This window comes from Rhea pennata, chromosome 10 (assembly GCF_028389875.1).
Source record: "Rhea pennata isolate bPtePen1 chromosome 10, bPtePen1.pri, whole genome shotgun sequence".
In the NCBI taxonomy this organism is placed as follows: Eukaryota; Metazoa; Chordata; class Aves; order Rheiformes; family Rheidae; genus Rhea; species Rhea pennata.
Window position 1 is genome coordinate 2267028 of NC_084672.1, and position 17813 is coordinate 2284840.

Below are 17813 nucleotides of genomic sequence, written 5' to 3' on the forward strand. Positions count from 1 at the left end.
GCAATTTTTTTTAGGTAGCCAGTACTTTAAGAAGAGAAAAGGAAAGCAGAGAGAAGGAAGAAACTGAGAATCGTAGAAACAGCAGGTCGAACCGCAGAACTAGCAAGCCACAAATCTGTTTCACCAACAACGGTCTCCAGAACGCTCATTCTAGGTGGCTACACCAAAGCAGCCAGCAATTCAGCTTTGGCTCTAACTGGCGCTTTCACATCTTTCTAGCACTGATGAAATCAGTAGTTATTTGCACTGCACACCATGTTACACAACAGTAGCATCAAAGTAATTTAAATATTAGAGCCTTTCTTCCAGTCCACTTGATCTTAATTTCTGAAAGAAAATCCATTTCCCCGGTAGATGATGACGTATCTCTTTTGTTGGGGTTATGGTTTGACTCAGCCTGTGGACTCAAGCGAAACTAGATTCATGAGCAGGTTGAGGCTGAGGCAGACAATACTTTATATGCATGAAAGGTGGGACAGTCAAGAGGCTTTAATGATTTGTTTAACTGCTCCCACTGAAACCAATGAGAGTTTTACTTCTGATTTCAGAGGAGAAAGATTCATGTCACATATTCTTGAAAATGCTGCATTAGATATTGCCCACTCCTCCTGTAGGGCAAAAATCTGCTGAGCAGAGGAAGTAAAAAGTAGACTAACTGCTAAGTGCTCTAGACCCTAGATTCAGTACGAGTAATAAAAACAACCCCCCCAACAAAAATTATCACCTAGTCTCCCATTCAAATGGTGGCTTCTTAAAAACACAGCTGAGCAGCTTCCCCCTCTGGCCACAGAGCTAACATTAAGCAGCAAAAAACATCATCTTTTCCACAGGCTTCCCCATCTACGGCTCCTTCAAAGGCTAGACCAAGCTGGGGCTTAACAGACCAACTCCACGGGATCAAAGACAGGTTTTTACCTTCCCAGTCTCCTCTCACACCAAAGAGGGCCCCTACACAGGTTTTAGAGTCATTTCTGACATGGTACGTGCTGCTACGCTAATCTTTAGAAATGGCTGACCATGAAAATTTAGCCAAATAGGGAAAGCAATTAGCTTTCCTAGTGCCTGATAGCTGTACCCTGTTCAAGTCTACACACAGCAGAAAAACGCAGCCTTTGCACTGCTGCAGCTGGATGATCTCAGCATTTGTCTGAAGCAGGAAGATGATCTGTTAGCAGGCGTCCACAGATGCACCTGAAGCTGTGAGTAGCTGATCATATATCTCAAAGAAATAAATAGGACATTTTGAATCAACCACTTCCACAAGAATCCTGTGGTCCGACACCAACGGGACAGAACTGAACCCTCTTCGACAGCCCAGACTGCGATGTTTCCAGTATCCCAGTGCTCTGGGATATATCTATCGATTATAGGATTTCTCTTCTACTCAGTTCATGGCCTTCCCCTCTTTTCAGTTCCACAGAAAACATTTTGTGAGAGTCAGGGTCATTGATAAAAGAAGAGTCACCTTTCATTTCCTGAACTCACTGAAAAATCAAGCGTGAAAGGCTGATAGTTACGCCTGCAGCCTAGCTCCAGCCACAGCCCATCCTGATTTCTTCTCCATTGCTGGGCAGTATAAGAGTTCCCAAAGTAGCTAATAATCAGAGAAAACCTTGGTTTCTACTTTGTTACAACTCTGTTGGCAGCAAATAAGGAATTGAATGAAAGTGCATCTGGGGAGCTCTGAAGATCTGCTGAGGGTTACAAAGGCCATGAATTTTGGAGGAGCTTACACCCATTCCCAGCTTCTTTCACAGACGGGCTCTATCTTCCCTTAATTACATCATCTGAAAGAAAAACACTCGCTCACATGCTGAGCCTGATGTTTCTGCTCTCCTCCACACATTACACCCACAAAAGTGCATCTTCCTGCTATGGAAGAGGATGTAATCTTCCAAGCAGATGGCAGCTCAGTAGAACAGGGGCCCCTACACCAATGTAAGGGATCTGATAAGCATAGCTATTGTGTCTTCCTATTTTAAACAAATCCACAGCCTAAAGCAAGCTTCCCCCCCCCCGCCGCCACACACACACACACACACACACAGATGATACTGAACACGCCCAGGAGTCACGTACATTTACTTTATTTTTCTTCCTTTTTGCCCCTGCCTTTCTCTATCGTATTACATATCTGGTTGTCCTGCTAGGAACTGCTGCCTCGGGTCCACTCCAGTTCCAGCCTTGTTTCCCCAATCAGCAGCTGTGGCCTGCAGCAGTAACCTGTATGCATGGTAACGGACTCGGGCCTTCAGATGACTCCGGCGTGATTTGCACAGAGGCACAGCAGACACCAGCGCTAATAAAAATCTGTTAAGGTGCGTCCACCTGCTTAAGCAAACAGGGACTGCTCCACATGACTGTGCCCTTACCCCACAGCAAGCACATTTCTAACTGACAGACTGCTCAGTTCCAGAAAAAGCAAATCAACTTTGATCCTTTTCAGTAATGGCATCAGGCTGGTACTACTCAGGTTATAAAAGCACTGAAGCCTGTGTTGCGCTCCACAGTTTCGCAGTCCTTTCCTTCAGCAACCAGCTCTGCTTGGCTGTGACTCAAGGAAACTGTGGATACCTCACCAAAGGGTGTACGGAAATTTCATTTCCAACTTAATTTGCAACTTGAGGAAAGACACAAACCAACAAGTCTTGCTGTAGAGGAAAACTTGTCTCTGAAAAAATGCAACTAAGTTTTTAATGATGCTGCTTTCTGCTGTGATTTGTGGTCTCAGGCTTAGGCTTGAGCCACTGTGGAATGGGTGTCTTTACCTCTCGTCTTAGATGCGTCCTGAACATTCATTTTGAATTTTATGGATTTTATGCTTGGAAAAAAGACAATGTGGTTCTGTCAGAACCAAAGTACGCAGAGGGCCGACACAATCAACGCAAATGTAATGCATTAAAACCAAGTAAATCCCGCCTGAATCTTCCCCACAATTCTGCAAAGGCATTTCAACCTTGACTTATTACAGCTTTGCTTTTACAAGTCCCGATTTTCTCTCACGCCAGCAGGTCCTTATCATGCCAAATGCATGGGAGTTGTGCAATATCAGTACGTGCCCCTTGAATACTGGCATGCTGACCATATTGCTTCTTCCCTACAAGATAAAAGTACTATCTGTTCAGCTGCAGAGGAGAAAAATTGCTGGGTGTTTTGCACATGCTACAGCATGTGCTCTAAGCATAACAGTAATTGTTACCCTAGTTCTAGTTCCTGCTTTTGATATACAATGTACATTAGCAGTTTAATATTTGTTATGCAACTGTGTTAGTTACAATCTCATTAATTCTAACTCCTTCCTCAGAAACTAAAAAAGTACATAGGTGTGCACGCTCCCTTCCCCTCGCTGCTTCGAGAAGGACTGCCTCTCCACTGCTTTGGAAAACAGTGTTTCACCGCAGGAGGCAACTGAGGCTTATGGACTTGAGCATAGAGCATGTGCTTATTTCACTTACAGCTTTTGCATCCTCTGTCACGGTGCAAACACTCACAGTGGGTTCCTGTACACCGAGGGGCTGCCTCGCTCCGCAACAACAACACACCAAATACACACGCAGCCTCAAGCCTGGTCCCCTGCCAGCGTAAACTCCCTGACTTCATTCCCAGCATCCACACAATGCTGGCAACTGTGCCTTCATTTTTGCTTGTTTTCTGTATTTTTTCCAGTTCAAATTTAAGTAATACAGAAAAGCTCACTAGATATTTATAACTTCCATTTAAAGCTTATACCTGACAACTGAAAGTCTGGACCAAAACTAGAATGTTTCCAAATCAAACACACAAGGTGAAAGGAGGGGAAAAAAAAATAAAAAAAGCTATTCCCAATATGTTAACTTGCAGCACATTTTGTGTCTGTGAATAGAAAGATGAACTGAAATTCCCTGTGTTCCTTCAATCTCATATTAGTCTTGCAGCTTTATACTGAAATACTTATATTGCAGCTCAAACAAACCTTGCGTCTGTTGTCTTAATCAGTTTGCTTCATGCTAGTTTATTAACTTTGCAATTTTGGGGAATATGGCCATGGGATATAAGTCTAAAATTCAGCTTACACAAAGAAAACTGTCTTAAAAGCATCAGGTAGTTATGTTTAAACAAACTGAGGGTTACAATCCTGTGACATTATTCTCTTAATGGCAGAACTGCAGAAAAAGAAAGCATATTTCACTGCTGAGAGCTTGCAAAAAGTTTTCTGGATGGTACAGTGTTGTGTTTTTAAAATTTCTGTTCAATTTTCTTAACAAAACATACAAAGAAAGCCTGGTAAGACCTCTGCGGATGGAAGCAGAGCCCTGGGCGCTGAAGTGTTCTGTTTATCTGGCAGATAAACAAGCTGGCACAGCAAAAGCAGGAGCGTTGCAGGCTAGTGGCCACTAACAGGTCTTCTCTCTAACTCAAGAGGGAACCTGCAAAGCAGAGCAAAAGTCCTTCTCCCACAGCCTACGCAGCCCCTTTATGGCCTTCGGAGACTGTCAGGCTGGAAGACTGACGGGCTGCTTGTGTTTTTACCTATGTTGCTATAAGCAACTCCCTACTTTAGCTATGCTGTGCACACAGCACAGATGATGACAAATTTTTCATTAGACAGTTGTTAGAGTTGTTCATATATATGCCATTTCATTTAGTTTACAGCTTTCCTACATGCAAAACTTTATAATAAAATGTTTAAAAGAGAGGTAAGAACTTCCACAAAGCAAGAACCTAAGGGTAGTAAATATGTGGTTTGTAAAACTTAAAAGGTATCCTTTAATGTCGATGAGTAAAAGTACTTTTCTCATGCCTGCTCCCTAGACTACAAAGAGATTCCTTGTAGTTAACAAGTTTTTCCTGATTCCTTTTAGTTTTTATCACCATACAGCACATCAGACATCTTACAGACCTATCAGCTGAGCAGCATGTGCTAATAACCAGTGTCCTTGTTGGAGTGCTATGTGCTATGTGCTAGTGCTATGCTAGGGCCTCTTTCCTAGAAACCTTTTTCTCCTTACATAAGGCAGATGACACAGACAACTCGCCAGATTGGTTTTGTTGCATGTAATTGGCTTTTCATTTTTAGGCTGACACAAAGTGCTAGGAATTCTCAAGTCCCAAGCAGCACACTTTGGCATAACAGATTCAAAAAAAGAAAAAGAAAAGAAATCCCCTTCAACAGCTCCAAAATATCTACAAGTCAGCCAATGACTAACAAATTTTGGAGCAATGTCAAAGTACCCTCTGACAGAGCTAAAAGCGTATGTAAGCTTTACGACTCTTCAAGACTAATCTCAAGTGGCCTGTGTCTGCTGGCTTAATGAACATTTAGAGAACTGATCTTAGTTAGCCAGAGCTAAGAGTGGTGTTTTTTTTTTTTTTTTTTTTTTTTAATGATTGGCTGTAAAGAGCAATTTCAAACAGAGTGAGAGCAAAAAAACTGGTGAAGTTCAGGCCTTCCTTGTCTATAGGCAGGAAAATAAAAGGCAGAGCCATTTGAAAAGATAACAGGTTCAGAGATAGCCACAAAACCTATAATAGCATCTCAAAGGAAAGTGCCCTTTTCAACAGCTACTACTATTTCAGCTTCCCTCTTATTTACTGTCTACAGCTTATGTGGTAGAGCCATGATGTCAGAGGGTTAGTTCAACAGTTAGGCCTGGCTATGTTCCTGCTGCCCAGGACAGAGTTAGGTAGGGGAAGAGAACTCAATACTGCACCTTAGCGTGAACTAGCTTGAAGAAAACTGGTCAGATGGAGAAATCCCACAACGCATCCAAGGTTTGTCTGTCTCACCTACCGTATGGCTCCAGGCTCCCTGGAGCGTAAGACCGTGTGTGCACCTCGCAGACACCTCTGAGGCTCTGATAAGTGATTGCCTGTGACATCTGCCTCTCTCCCCATACTAGCATTTCTGCCCTCTCTTACCTAACTCTCTCCATTTATTTGGACTCTCTGACCACAGAGCACCCAAATAGCCTCCTCCACTTTGCTCTGCTCAGTCCATGCTCAGTTTCTTGCTATAACAACATCTACACTTGCGTAATCAGTAGTTCCAGTGGGTTAGGGCACTGGGCTATCCCTACACCGTCTACAGCAAGTCACTTGGGCAGATTTACTCCATGGTCTGACACCAATCCAATATCCGTATTTTTGTTAGGACTGCCTAGCCACCTCCACGCAAATGCTCAAGGCCATGCATATCTGCACTTTGTAACAGCACTCGTTGCTCTGCTGAGGATGCACATCAGCTCCTGAGCTAGGTTTACCTCAGAATGCAACATATTTGCTGCCCTTCAGCCAAGCTGACAATTGCCTTAGCGGATTAAGCACTTCAGGCAAATCTATTTTTTCTGAACCTTAGCTCCCCAACCACAATACAGAGATAGCAGTATTTGCCCTGTAATGGATGAGACACCAAGTTAAAAAACATACAAAACTGTAACGCACTCTGGTATAACTTAATAGAGCTCAACAAACACCACAAATTTATAAAGTAACTTTCTAGGACACAGAATTTAAGTTCAAACATATGTCTTTTAAAAACAAACAAACAAACAAACAAGAACAGAAGGCCACCAGCAAAACTTGCAAGCTCGTCTAATCAAACCCACGTACTTTTGTTGCAATCCTTCACTCATTCTTTCTAGTATTTGTCTGCCACCATTTCTTTCTCTCTCTTTTTTTTTTATTTTAATTTAACTCTGTGATGTAAACTCAGACTTATTTCTTATAGAATTACTACAAGCCACAGTGATTAGCAGAAAGAAACATCAACAGGAGTCACAACCTCATCAAAAGTGTACAACCTCAAGAAATAACTTCATCATTAAAATGTCACTATCTTGACTGCAATTGCACTCACTTCTCCCGATCACATGCTTACCGAGATTATTATGTGCTGGAGACATAGGATTTGGTGATAAGTTTGGAGAACCTGAAAATCAAGATATAATTATTAGTACGGTAACTGTGCAACGAAAAATACACACAACCTTCAGTGTTGCCCAGGCTTGTTGGAAGGGTATCCCATTTTCTCTGCTAAACCTCATTTTGTGAAACCAGTAGCCTCTCTAATGCCGATTATTATTTACATGAGCTTAAAATCGCTATTATTTACTGTATCAACTTGCTAAGTCTGCAATACTGCTAAACATCTTCATAATGCAACCATGCAGTCTTAACCCACCAAATTTCAAACTAGGCATGTAGATGTCTGTTTTATTTTCACATGCAGTTATCAAAACTACAAGTACCAGGATGACAGTTACACTCAAACCCAGTTAAGTTGACATTTAAAAGCTCAATTTGGCATTGTCAGGCACAAAACATACTCACGTGTAATACTGCAGAACAAGTTTAACACGCTATTACTTGGGGTCAGGACAATGGCATATTGGCTCAAGCTACACAGGTCTGAGCAAACGATATCAGAATTTTACCCCCGGTCATTTCAATTTGGCCCACATACTTTGTGCATATATTTACAGTATCTGCACCCAGAAGTCTAGAGCAAGACTCTGGATACCACATGTGTGCAGAAAGGTGGAACAGACCATCTTTCTTTCTTCCTGCACTGAATTCAGCTGGCTTTTTCAAAATTTGTTTTTCTATAAAGTGGGAAGTCCATGACATCCGAAGGAATGTAAGAAAGGCAGAAGGAATACATGTAGCATTTGAACATATATTGGGTATTTATAGCATTGTCCAGGCCAACCCCATTCCAGTACTCTTTCTCCAAAAGCCCTATATACATTCCAAATGCTAACCACATTACCAATAATTGTATGCACTAAAATGGATTGTGTCAATAGGCTTATGTTTGATGTAGACAAACAAACCCACACTGCCTTCCTCCATCTGTACCACTGCGGTGAAAGACCGTAAATCAGTCATCCCTCTTTTAGAAACCCACATACGCTCTACGGCTAAAGACATGGACAGAAACCAAGACATTCACGTGCAGTATTGCTTTAATTAGGTTCTGCTTGTCTGTATTAACTTAAATGCTATGTATTTGCACATCCCTCTTGTAAAGCATCAACCCTTCTACCAAGAAACGTGTTTTTGCTTTTCAAGCAAAAGTTCTAGAAATTAAGATTTGGATTCAGCAATTCCTACTCACAAGCAGTGACACCATTCAGATCCACAGGATGTCTTAATAGACAGTTACTCCCAGGAAGATCAGACCTACATGTTTAATTCTGAAGTGTCAACACAGCTTAGCATGAATCCTGAGACTGCTGCCTCTAAATCTAATATAAAACAACTTGTTTTCTTGGCAGTGAGAGAGAACCTCTGCTTTTAACGTTCACTAGGATACACCCACTAACTGATAAAGCCCCATAAAACCAATCTGCTAGTGGTCATTTTGAAAGTAAACAACCAAATGATCAGAAAAATGCCTCTGTAGAATGTGCCAACTACACGCACAATTTTCTTGTGCGTATAGATGCATAGTCACAATACAAGGCAAACTATCATCCTTACATGAATCTCTACTGTTCCAGGCTACTGTTCAGTAATATCTAATGATAGATGTTTAGGAGAAGAGGAACATGGTGTACCTTTCACCAGCAGTTATAAAGCATACAGGGCTATGTTTTTCATGAGATGTCTGACTGCATTTGCACTCCTACAGGGATAAAATACCTCAAATCACCATTTGAACTTAAGTGCGCTGAAGAAAAAAAAAAATCTCTCCGATATGACCTAAAAACTGCATCAAATGGCAAAAGACGACTTACCGGCATCCATGCTGGGGTTCATCTGGTGGTCACTGGTTTCTCCATCCTCACTCAAATAGCCTGGAGGGGGTGTCTCTAGAACCATAAAGAGTCAAACTGTCAATGCAACTAGCTGCAAAGTCTGGATTGTAGACACTAAAAATATTTCATTTGTTATTCACAGTACACCAAAAAAATGCATTAATTTTCTCCCTCAACCTGCTGACAGTAGGAGCTGGCACAACCAGGATGATGGGCATATCATATCTGTGAGCAACAGAAGTGAGGGGGAAAAAAAATCCCGAGATCTTCAGTGATAAAATTTTATGCCATGTAGGCAGTTTTCTGTCCAGATTTTTTTCCTTCTCTGGTGTGCCGCTGCATAGCTTGCCCATGCAAATAAGGCGTAAGCTGCTTGAAAAAGAGATACAAGAGATGCAAGAGCTCAACTTCAAAGGAAATTTACACAGTTGTACTTAAATTCCAACAACTGAATTTCATTCAAATCTAAACTTGTTATGGAACATTCAGCTTTAGAATCCATAGTAAATTTTGGGTATATACTGCTGAGGGGAAGAGGTGAATTTAAAGTAAACAAAACAAAACTATAAACAGCACTGCTGTGTGTCTACATTTGCAGCTTTTATCTATTTTGGTATTGGTTCCTACTCTTCAGTTTCATAGCAATGACAGAAACAAAGACTTTGCACTTCTGCAGCTTGGCATACATACACACAATTCACTGTGCAGTATGTTCCTTTTCCCTCCACTTGCTGGATGGAAGATATACGGTACCTGGAATGTAGTTGCCTTGTGGCTCGATACCTGCTGGGAAGTTAGTGTTCTCTGGAATAGAATGACTATAATCATCTAACGGCGGGAACTCAGCTGGAATCTCTGTGTGCCGAGGTACCAGCACCGGAGGTAACACTGCACAAATGGAAAGTAAAAACAACACAGAGAAAAGCAACATTAACATCTTCAAAATAAAATGACTGAAATGCTAGGAAATAAAGAGAAACTGGTTTACAGTAACACCCTTAACACATGCAACAGCAAAGTTCTTAATCAATGGACATAACTTGATATTTTCTTCTGAGCTAAAGATGCTATTCTTAACATACTTCAGCTGGGGATGGGGATATTTGGTTATCTGAACACACCTAGTCTGTGTGTTTGCATCTTCTAGGTCAAATTTACAGATCTGCTTTTAAAACCATTTAAGAGAAGTTATACTAGGAGACTCAAAAAGAAGAAACGTCACATTAAATGTAACTGTAAGTTAGGTCTAGCATGAACATGCAGAGTGGTTCCACAGATCTGCATAGAGCATAGACATAGAGCAGACATAGAGCAGAACTATCTGACATAGACTTAGAGCAGAACTATCTACAGTTACAGACGAAAGACTCTTTCAAAGGAAGGAGGACAACTTTAGAACAGGAAGCTCAAATGTGCTGGGAGCTATTAGCAGAAATACTTCAACTTAACAGTAAGCTTAGCATTAATTTAATATCAACAATTAGGGAGACCTAAAACACTGCCAAAGTCTGTACTTTTATCTGCTACGTATGCAAGTTTGCTTGTGTTCACACAATGCTACATTAGCAACTTGGCAATAACACTACCTTGGGTCTTATTGATTTTTCAGTGATGTTCCCCCTCCCCCTCAGTGCAGATTCATAAATTATTCTACTGCATATAGTAAGAGACTGCCATGAATAATAGATACAGTTAGGTTTTAAAACCCCACCCCTGCTGCTTTATTCCATTCTGAAACCCACTTATAAATTCCTTCTGCTGGCACTGAGCAGCTGCGGTATCTGCGCATAGGGTCTGCAGTACCTGGGGTTTCCACTCTTTGGTAATGATAGGGGTTCACACAGACTTCATCCTTCTTCATGTTAAAGGCATACTCGCACATCTCCATGGCACGCAGCTCATGGTGGCTATGAAGGTCTGGCCACCGCCACAGGCGGCAGTAGATCACATGGGGAAGACCTTTTCGGTGAGAGACTTGCAGCCGGCCATCTAATGATCTGCATTCAGAACAAAAAGATAATAACAGTAATACAGGCTAGCATTAATATACACATAGTACTGACCACATCCCACCACATGCTGCACAGAATAACCTAATGTGAGGATGGCAGGCCCCAGTGGGAGGCTCAAAGCACCAGCTGCCCAGCCAAAAGGCTGCTAGTTGACAAGACTCTGATGCAACGTGACAGCAAGGAGGCATTCAGGTCCAAGCTGTCAGGTCAGGAAATAAGGAATTACATCTTAAACTATGTGTTAATAAAACAGGATTTTAAAATACAAAAAGACATTAATTTCTATTTTGAAATTTTTTCTATATAATCATCCCAAACTCACGTATGGATACTCTCTTTAAATAGTGTACATAAAAGTTTAAAACAAGCAAATTCTCCAGTTTCATTTTCCATATTGCAGCTGGAAACCAAAAAGACTTTTTCTGCATTGCTTGCTTTTCTTTTTACATCTCTTCGACTTGTGTCTTCTCCAATCTATAAAAACAAAAACTCATCTTCTACCTAATCCTATCCTTGCCTCAGAATAACCTGTTCCTAGCAGACCTTCCTGGGAAGCAAGACAAATGGGTTCAAACCATCTCCAGCAGAGAACAGAATCGGAACAAGGGCCTCTTCCACCCTCTGAGGGCTCCAGTCCCTGAGCTGCTGAAGGGGAACTGCCCCCAGGCAATTTCTTCAAAGTCTACCCCTTTGCCTTCCTTGCTTTTCTTAATGACTGAAACGAAACATTTCAGGGGGTTGGTAAAACAAAATACATATTTTCTCATTTGTCAAGGAAAAAAAAAGAAAAATGAAATTTTGTTCAGAATTATTTTCCTTGGTTCTTTGTGTTGGCAACTAATCTAGAAAAACCAAATCAAACCAAGCCAAAACACGCAAGCAATTATTCAAATATTCCTAACGCTAGTCTTGGCTGCTCTAAGAGACTTTTCCCAAAAGCTCCCCTGGCAGAGCTCAGCAAAGTGCACACCTCTTGCAAACATTCTTACAACAAAGAGGTTGGCAAATCCTACCGATACAAGCTATTACAGACAAGCACTTGATTTAGGGGAGCAGGAAGACAGCCACACGCCAAATAACTGTACACGTAAAGCATATAAGGAATCTCTGCCATCACCAAGGGACTTGTTGGTGCAGGTTACAAAAAATATCTAAAAGCTGCAAGTGTATTACAGCCCTGAAATATGTGTAACACCCACAGTTATTATTTATAGTATGCATGTATTTCTTTATATTTTGCCTCTGTTATTTATGGGTCACGCATTCTCTACATGCAAAAACAGAGCTCTGGTATATCCCACACTTCAGACTTTTCTGCAAAGGGGTGAGCAAACTGTTGAGTCTCTGGCATGTTTTCAAGGGTGCTCCCACGCCAAGCTCCTTCTTGGGACCATAAAGCAGGAACCAGGCTTTCCAGGTGACAGGCTTGCAAGGAGGACACAAGTGCCTAAAGCTGTTCTTCTGTGGTGGTTGAGAGTCTTGGTAGTGACTTTGACAGAACCAAGACAGGACTTATCTGACTCCAATACTTGCCAATGTGGACAAACCTAAAAATATATGTACCAAATGTATGAATAATTTTCATATTGAGGCTTATTCACTAAATTTAACAAAAAGAGGTTAGGCCTGCATACTTAAACAAGGAATAAAACAAGAGTGTTTTTCTGTTCCCCTTTCAAACAACTTTGCTCACTTTGAAGGACATGCTGCATGTAGGTGAGGGAATAGGAGAAAAGAGACAATTCAGAGAGATCATTCCAAGTATCTATTTATTTTGGTGGGAAACTGTATCCCTTCCTTCCTTCCAGTCAAACGCAGCTGTGCATGTAAAGCATCCCCACTCTGCTATGTGGAGTTAAACAGCAAAGGCGGTGAAGAACTCTTCTTTTTGGTGTTGATGCTCAGCGTTTATCGCTCGAGTGGGTGACCGAGACTCTCACTGCCAGAGAGTGTTCTAGGGCACCTTTCACAACTAGCACATACCCTGGGTTTGCAGGATAAGAATGTGAAAATATTGTGATCCACAAATCTTTTTACTAAGGGAAATATGATGAGCTGTAGTTATCACCGCCTGTGAGCGTGAGAGCATGTAGGCTATGAAGCCACACAAGACAAAAATGTAAAAACAAAGCCAGAACACAGTGACATTGCTGACATCAGTTAGTAACTGTTTGAAGCAAAGAACTGAAATCAGCAATGATTCAGAAAAATTAAGTACTGATGTGACAAGACAGAAAAACCCTCTGAGAAGAAGCAAAGAGGAAGAACACAGCAGCTTGGCAGTGTCAAGGATGAGACCTTTGAGGGGAACAGCAAGCTGACGCTTCCCCCTTGGCTGAGGACCCTTGGACAGCAGCCTGCCTGGGTGCGGGTGGGCACTGGAGAGCACCCTGGTGCTCACTGGCATGGTCATCCTGCCACCACTGTGGCATTAGCAATAAAGATAATGGCTGCACACTCACAACCCGCATGTATGATATGGCCTGGAAGACTCCATGTGTGGCAAAAGATGCCCAGAAAGTCAGTCAAAGGTTTGAGGGTTATGGTGAGAAGATCAAGAAAAGCCTCCACGGTAAGGTTACTCCATAGCTAGGGCCAGTTAAAATCAGAGATTAAAAAAAATACTGAACAAGAAAAGAAAGACCAAGACCCCAAGAATACTGTCAAGTAATTTAACTGCACAAAGCCTAAGACACACTCAGGATACCTCCACAGCAGCCATAGTTACAAAAAATATCTTAGGCTGACCATCTTCAGGACTGATTCATAGTTTTATGTTGTTATAAGCCATTTACCAGAGATGGGAAAGTTTAACACAAGAAATTGCTGCTCCAAACTATCCAGACTATTGCTGCTCAAAGAACAAGGGACAAGAATGACTTTTCACAGGTTGGAAGAGACTTCTGGAGATCCTTTAATCCAACTCCCCTGCTCAAGCAGGGTCACCTAAAGCACATTGCATAAGATCGCATCCCGATGGGTTTTGAATATCTCTGGAGAAGGAGATTCCACAACCTCTCCGGGCAACCTGTTCCCGAGCTCTGTCACCCTCACAGAAAAGTAGCTTTTCTTCGTGTTCGGATGAAACTTCCTGTGTTTCAGTTTGTGCCTGTTGCTTCTTGTCCTATTGCTGGCCACCACTAAAAAGAGTCTGGCCCCATCCCCTTGATACCCTTCCTTCAGATACTTCTACACATTGATAAGATCCCCCCTCAGTCGTCTCTTCTCTAGGCTAAAGCGGCCCAGCTCTCGCAGCCTTTCCTCATGAGAGGTGCTCCAGTCCCCTAATCATCTTCATTGTCTACACTGGACTCTCTCCAGTAGCTCCATGTCTCTCGTACTGAGCAGCCCAGAACTGGACACAGTACTCCATATGTGGCCTCATCAGCGCTGAGTAGAGGACGAGGATCACCTCCCTCGACCTGCTGTCAACACTCTTCCTAATGCACCCCAGGATGCCATTGGCCTTCTTGGCACAAGGGTATGTTGCTGGCTCATGGTTAACTTGTTCACCAGGACTCCCAGATCCTTCCCTGCAGAGCTGCTTTCCAAAAGGCAAGCCTCCAGCCTGTACCAGTGCATGGGGTTATTCCTCTCTAGGTGCAGGACCCTGCATTCACCTTTGTTGAACTTCATGAGGATCCTTTCTGTCCTTTCTATACAGAGCCATCCAGGTCCCTCTGAGTGGCAGCACAGCCTTCTGGTGTATCAGCCACTCCTTCCACTTTGTATCATCAGCAAACTTGATGAGTAAGTTGAACAAGACTGGACCCTGTATGGACCCCTGGGGGACACCGCTAGCTACAGGCCTCCAACTAGACTTTGTGCCACTGATCATAACTCTCTGAGCTCTGCCTTTCTGCCAGTTCTCAATCCACCTCACTGTCCGCTCATCTAACTCACACTTTCTGAGCCTGCCTATGAGGAGGTTGTGGGAGACTGTGCTGAAAGTCTTGCTGAAGTCAAGGCAGACAACATCCACTGCTCTCCCCCTTCATCTACCCAGCCAGTCATTCCATCATAGAAGGCTATCAGATTGTTTTAGCATTACTTCCCCTTAGTGACTCCTTGCTGACTACTCCTAATCACCTTCTTTTCCTCCACATGCTTACAGACTACATGCAAGATAAGGTGTTCCATCACTTTTCCAGGGATTGAGGTGAGGCTAACTGGCCTCTAGTTTCCTGGGTCCTCCTCCTTGCCTTTCTTGAAGACTAGAGTGATATTGGCTTTCTTCTAGGCTTCAGGTACCTCTCCTGTTCTCCGTGACCTTTCAAAGATGATGGAGTGTCTTAGAGACAACATGCACCAGCTCCCTTGACACTCGTGGGTGTATCCCATAGGAGCCCAAGAATTTGTGCATCTCAAGTTTACCTATACGATCTTTAACCCAATCCTCCTTGACGAAGGGAAAGTTCCTCCTTCTCCAGACTCTCTGTCTTGTCCCCAGGCTCTGGGATGCCTGAGGCCTGGCCTTAGCAGTAAAGACTGAAGCAAAGAAGGCATTCAGTAACTCTGCCTTCTCTGTATCCTTCAGCACTAGGCCATCTATCCCATGCAGCAGCAGGTCCACATTTTCACCAGTCATTCTTTTGCTACTGATGTATTTGAAGAAGTTCTTCTTCTTGTCCTTGACATCCGCTGACAGATTTAATTCCAAGCAGGCCTTAGCCTTCCTCTTCATATCCCTGCATATTCTGACAATGTTCCTATATTCCTCCCAAGTGATCTGTCCTTTCTTCCACATTCTGTATACTTCCTTCTTCTGTTTGAGTTTTGCCAAGAGCTCCTTGCTCACTCATGCAGGTCCCCCTTTGCCTGACTTCTTACTCATGGGGATGCACTGATTTTGAGCTTGGTGGAAGTGATGTTTGAACATTAACCAGCTCTTTTGGTCCTCCCCTTCCTTCTAGGGCCCTAACCCATGGGATTTCTCAAAGTAGCTCCCTGAAGAGGCCAAAGTTCGCTCTCCTGAAGTCCAGGGTTGTGATCCTATTTACTGCCCTGGAAGGGATCCTGAACGCAGGATCCTGAACTCCTCCACCTCATGGTCACTGCAGCCAAGGCTGCCCCCAACCTCTATACCTCCAATCAGTCCTTCCTTGTTTGTTAGTACAAGGTCCAGCAGTACACCTTTCTTCCTTGGCTCCTCCACCACCTGTGTCAAGAACTTATCATCAGTGCTTTGCAGGAACCTCCTGGACTGTTTTTGCCAGCTGTGTTGTCCTTCCAGCAGATATCAGGGTGGTTGAAGTCCCCCGTGATAACCAGGGCCCGTGATCATAAGGCTACTTCCAGCTGTCTACAGAAGGCCTCACTGACTTCCTCTTCCTGATCAGGCGGCCTGTAGTAAACACCCACAACAGTGTCACCCATGTTAGCCGGCCTTTTAATAGCAAAAATAGAGAAGGGGTTGGGAGGAAAAAAAAAAAAAAAAAAAAAAGGACAGAAACACTGAAGTAAACATTTTTAACTACCTACTGTAACTGCCTGAAAAAAGAAGAGAAGTAAATAGGAGAACATTACATTGTGTAACAGGAATTTGACTTCTATGTCTTATTATGGTTGTATTTTTTTAAACCTTGATTTAATTTGTAAGATCCTGAATCAGGAAAGGATGAAAAAAAATTCAGAAAAATGGGCCCTTGTTATTTCTCATTTTCCTCACTGGGCATCTTTGCAGCTTTCTTTCTTTCAGACAGTTATTCAACCTCTTCCTTCCTCTCATTCCCTTTAAAAGTTGAAATTGGTTGAATTCAATAGTACAAATTATGCAAAAGAATAAGCATTAAGATATTAGAGGGATTCTTGCCTGGGTTGGAAATCTTAAAATTTACTGTCAGAAAATCATTTCCACTACATTCTCTCTCCTTGCTGTTCACATATACACACTCCTGTTTGCAAAGCCCATCAGTTTTATATCCTGCCATTGACCTTCCATGAGAGCAAATGCCTCAGTGCTCTTTAAAAACAAGCAACATCCCTTCCCCCCCCAAAAAACCAAAAAAAGCCCACTACCACCACCACACATACCTACATACAAACCTGAAGAGTAAACAACAGTATGTGCAAAAAAATGGCTAAGGAAAAGAGAAAGACGATCAGGAAGAGAGAAAGTTACACATTTCCAAGAGTGTTTTATTTTATTATTTTTATTAAGAACTATGAGTAGAAGCTGTTTTTTAAATCCATGACAAATAACTTGCCAGTACGCTCTAAAAACGCTCTGTTACTAAGAATTATGGCCACAGGCTGTGATTTTCTGTTAAGTACAAAACACGATAAGTAGTTCCTTACTGGCCTTGCATCTGGTCTACACCAGGAAAGTGAGCATTTATTCATGTAGCAAAAATCTGGCTTTTGTGTGCAGAGAACTGAAATATCCACAGGGCTTCACTGAAAAGTTGGATAAAATCTCAACTTTCCCTGACTACTGGCCAAATGAACAACACTGAATAAAAAAAATGACCCATGCAGCACATTAGTAATTCAAAGGCTGATCCATTGCCGTCCCTTTCCCCGCAATTTGCTCAGCATCACTAAACGTTCCAATTTTTGGTACAGTTTTAACTATCATTCTAGAAATAGGAGCAACTGTGTCCAACTGAGGTTTGCAAGGCATGTTATCACATTGTCATAGAGGAACCTAATAATCAGTATCTCTAATCTAGCACTTCAATATATAGAGAAAGAATTAACAAACATCTCTTTAATCTGCAACACATCTCCACAGAGAGGGTAAGCTTTTACTATACCCAAAGCAACGAAGTTAAATGACTCTCCCAAAACAAAACAAAAAATTGCATCAGCGCCAACATTAGGAAAAAGGAGCTCATTACCCCCTTAATGCTATCAAAGATCACAGCTATTTTGTACTGGCAACTCTCATCCATACTGCTTATTCTTCCCACTGTGGCTCTCCTTTGGATTTAGGAGAAACATATCTCCACTGCGCTTGCAGACAGCGGCTAGCTTCAGATGTCTCTAACCTTCTCGGTGAGTTGCTAATAGCAGCAGAAGCAGCGCAGCGAAGTCACGAGGAGGAAGCGATGGGCAAAGCATG

The 17813-nt window shown here is 42.4% G+C and overlaps 1 protein-coding gene across 1 annotated transcript in view; it reads right to left on the reverse strand.

Annotated features, from left to right (window-relative positions):
- SMAD3 (SMAD family member 3) overlaps positions 1–17813 on the reverse strand; it is a 78238-nt gene that overhangs the window by 12075 nt on the left and 48350 nt on the right. The window contains exons 2-5 of the mRNA XM_062583492.1: positions 10542–10735; positions 9492–9626; positions 8718–8792; positions 6857–6907 (exon numbers count right to left, since the gene is read on the reverse strand). Of these exons, the coding sequence (XP_062439476.1) occupies positions 6857–6907; positions 8718–8792; positions 9492–9626; positions 10542–10735 (455 nt within the window). The remainder of the gene's footprint in view (positions 1–6856; positions 6908–8717; positions 8793–9491; positions 9627–10541; positions 10736–17813) is intronic.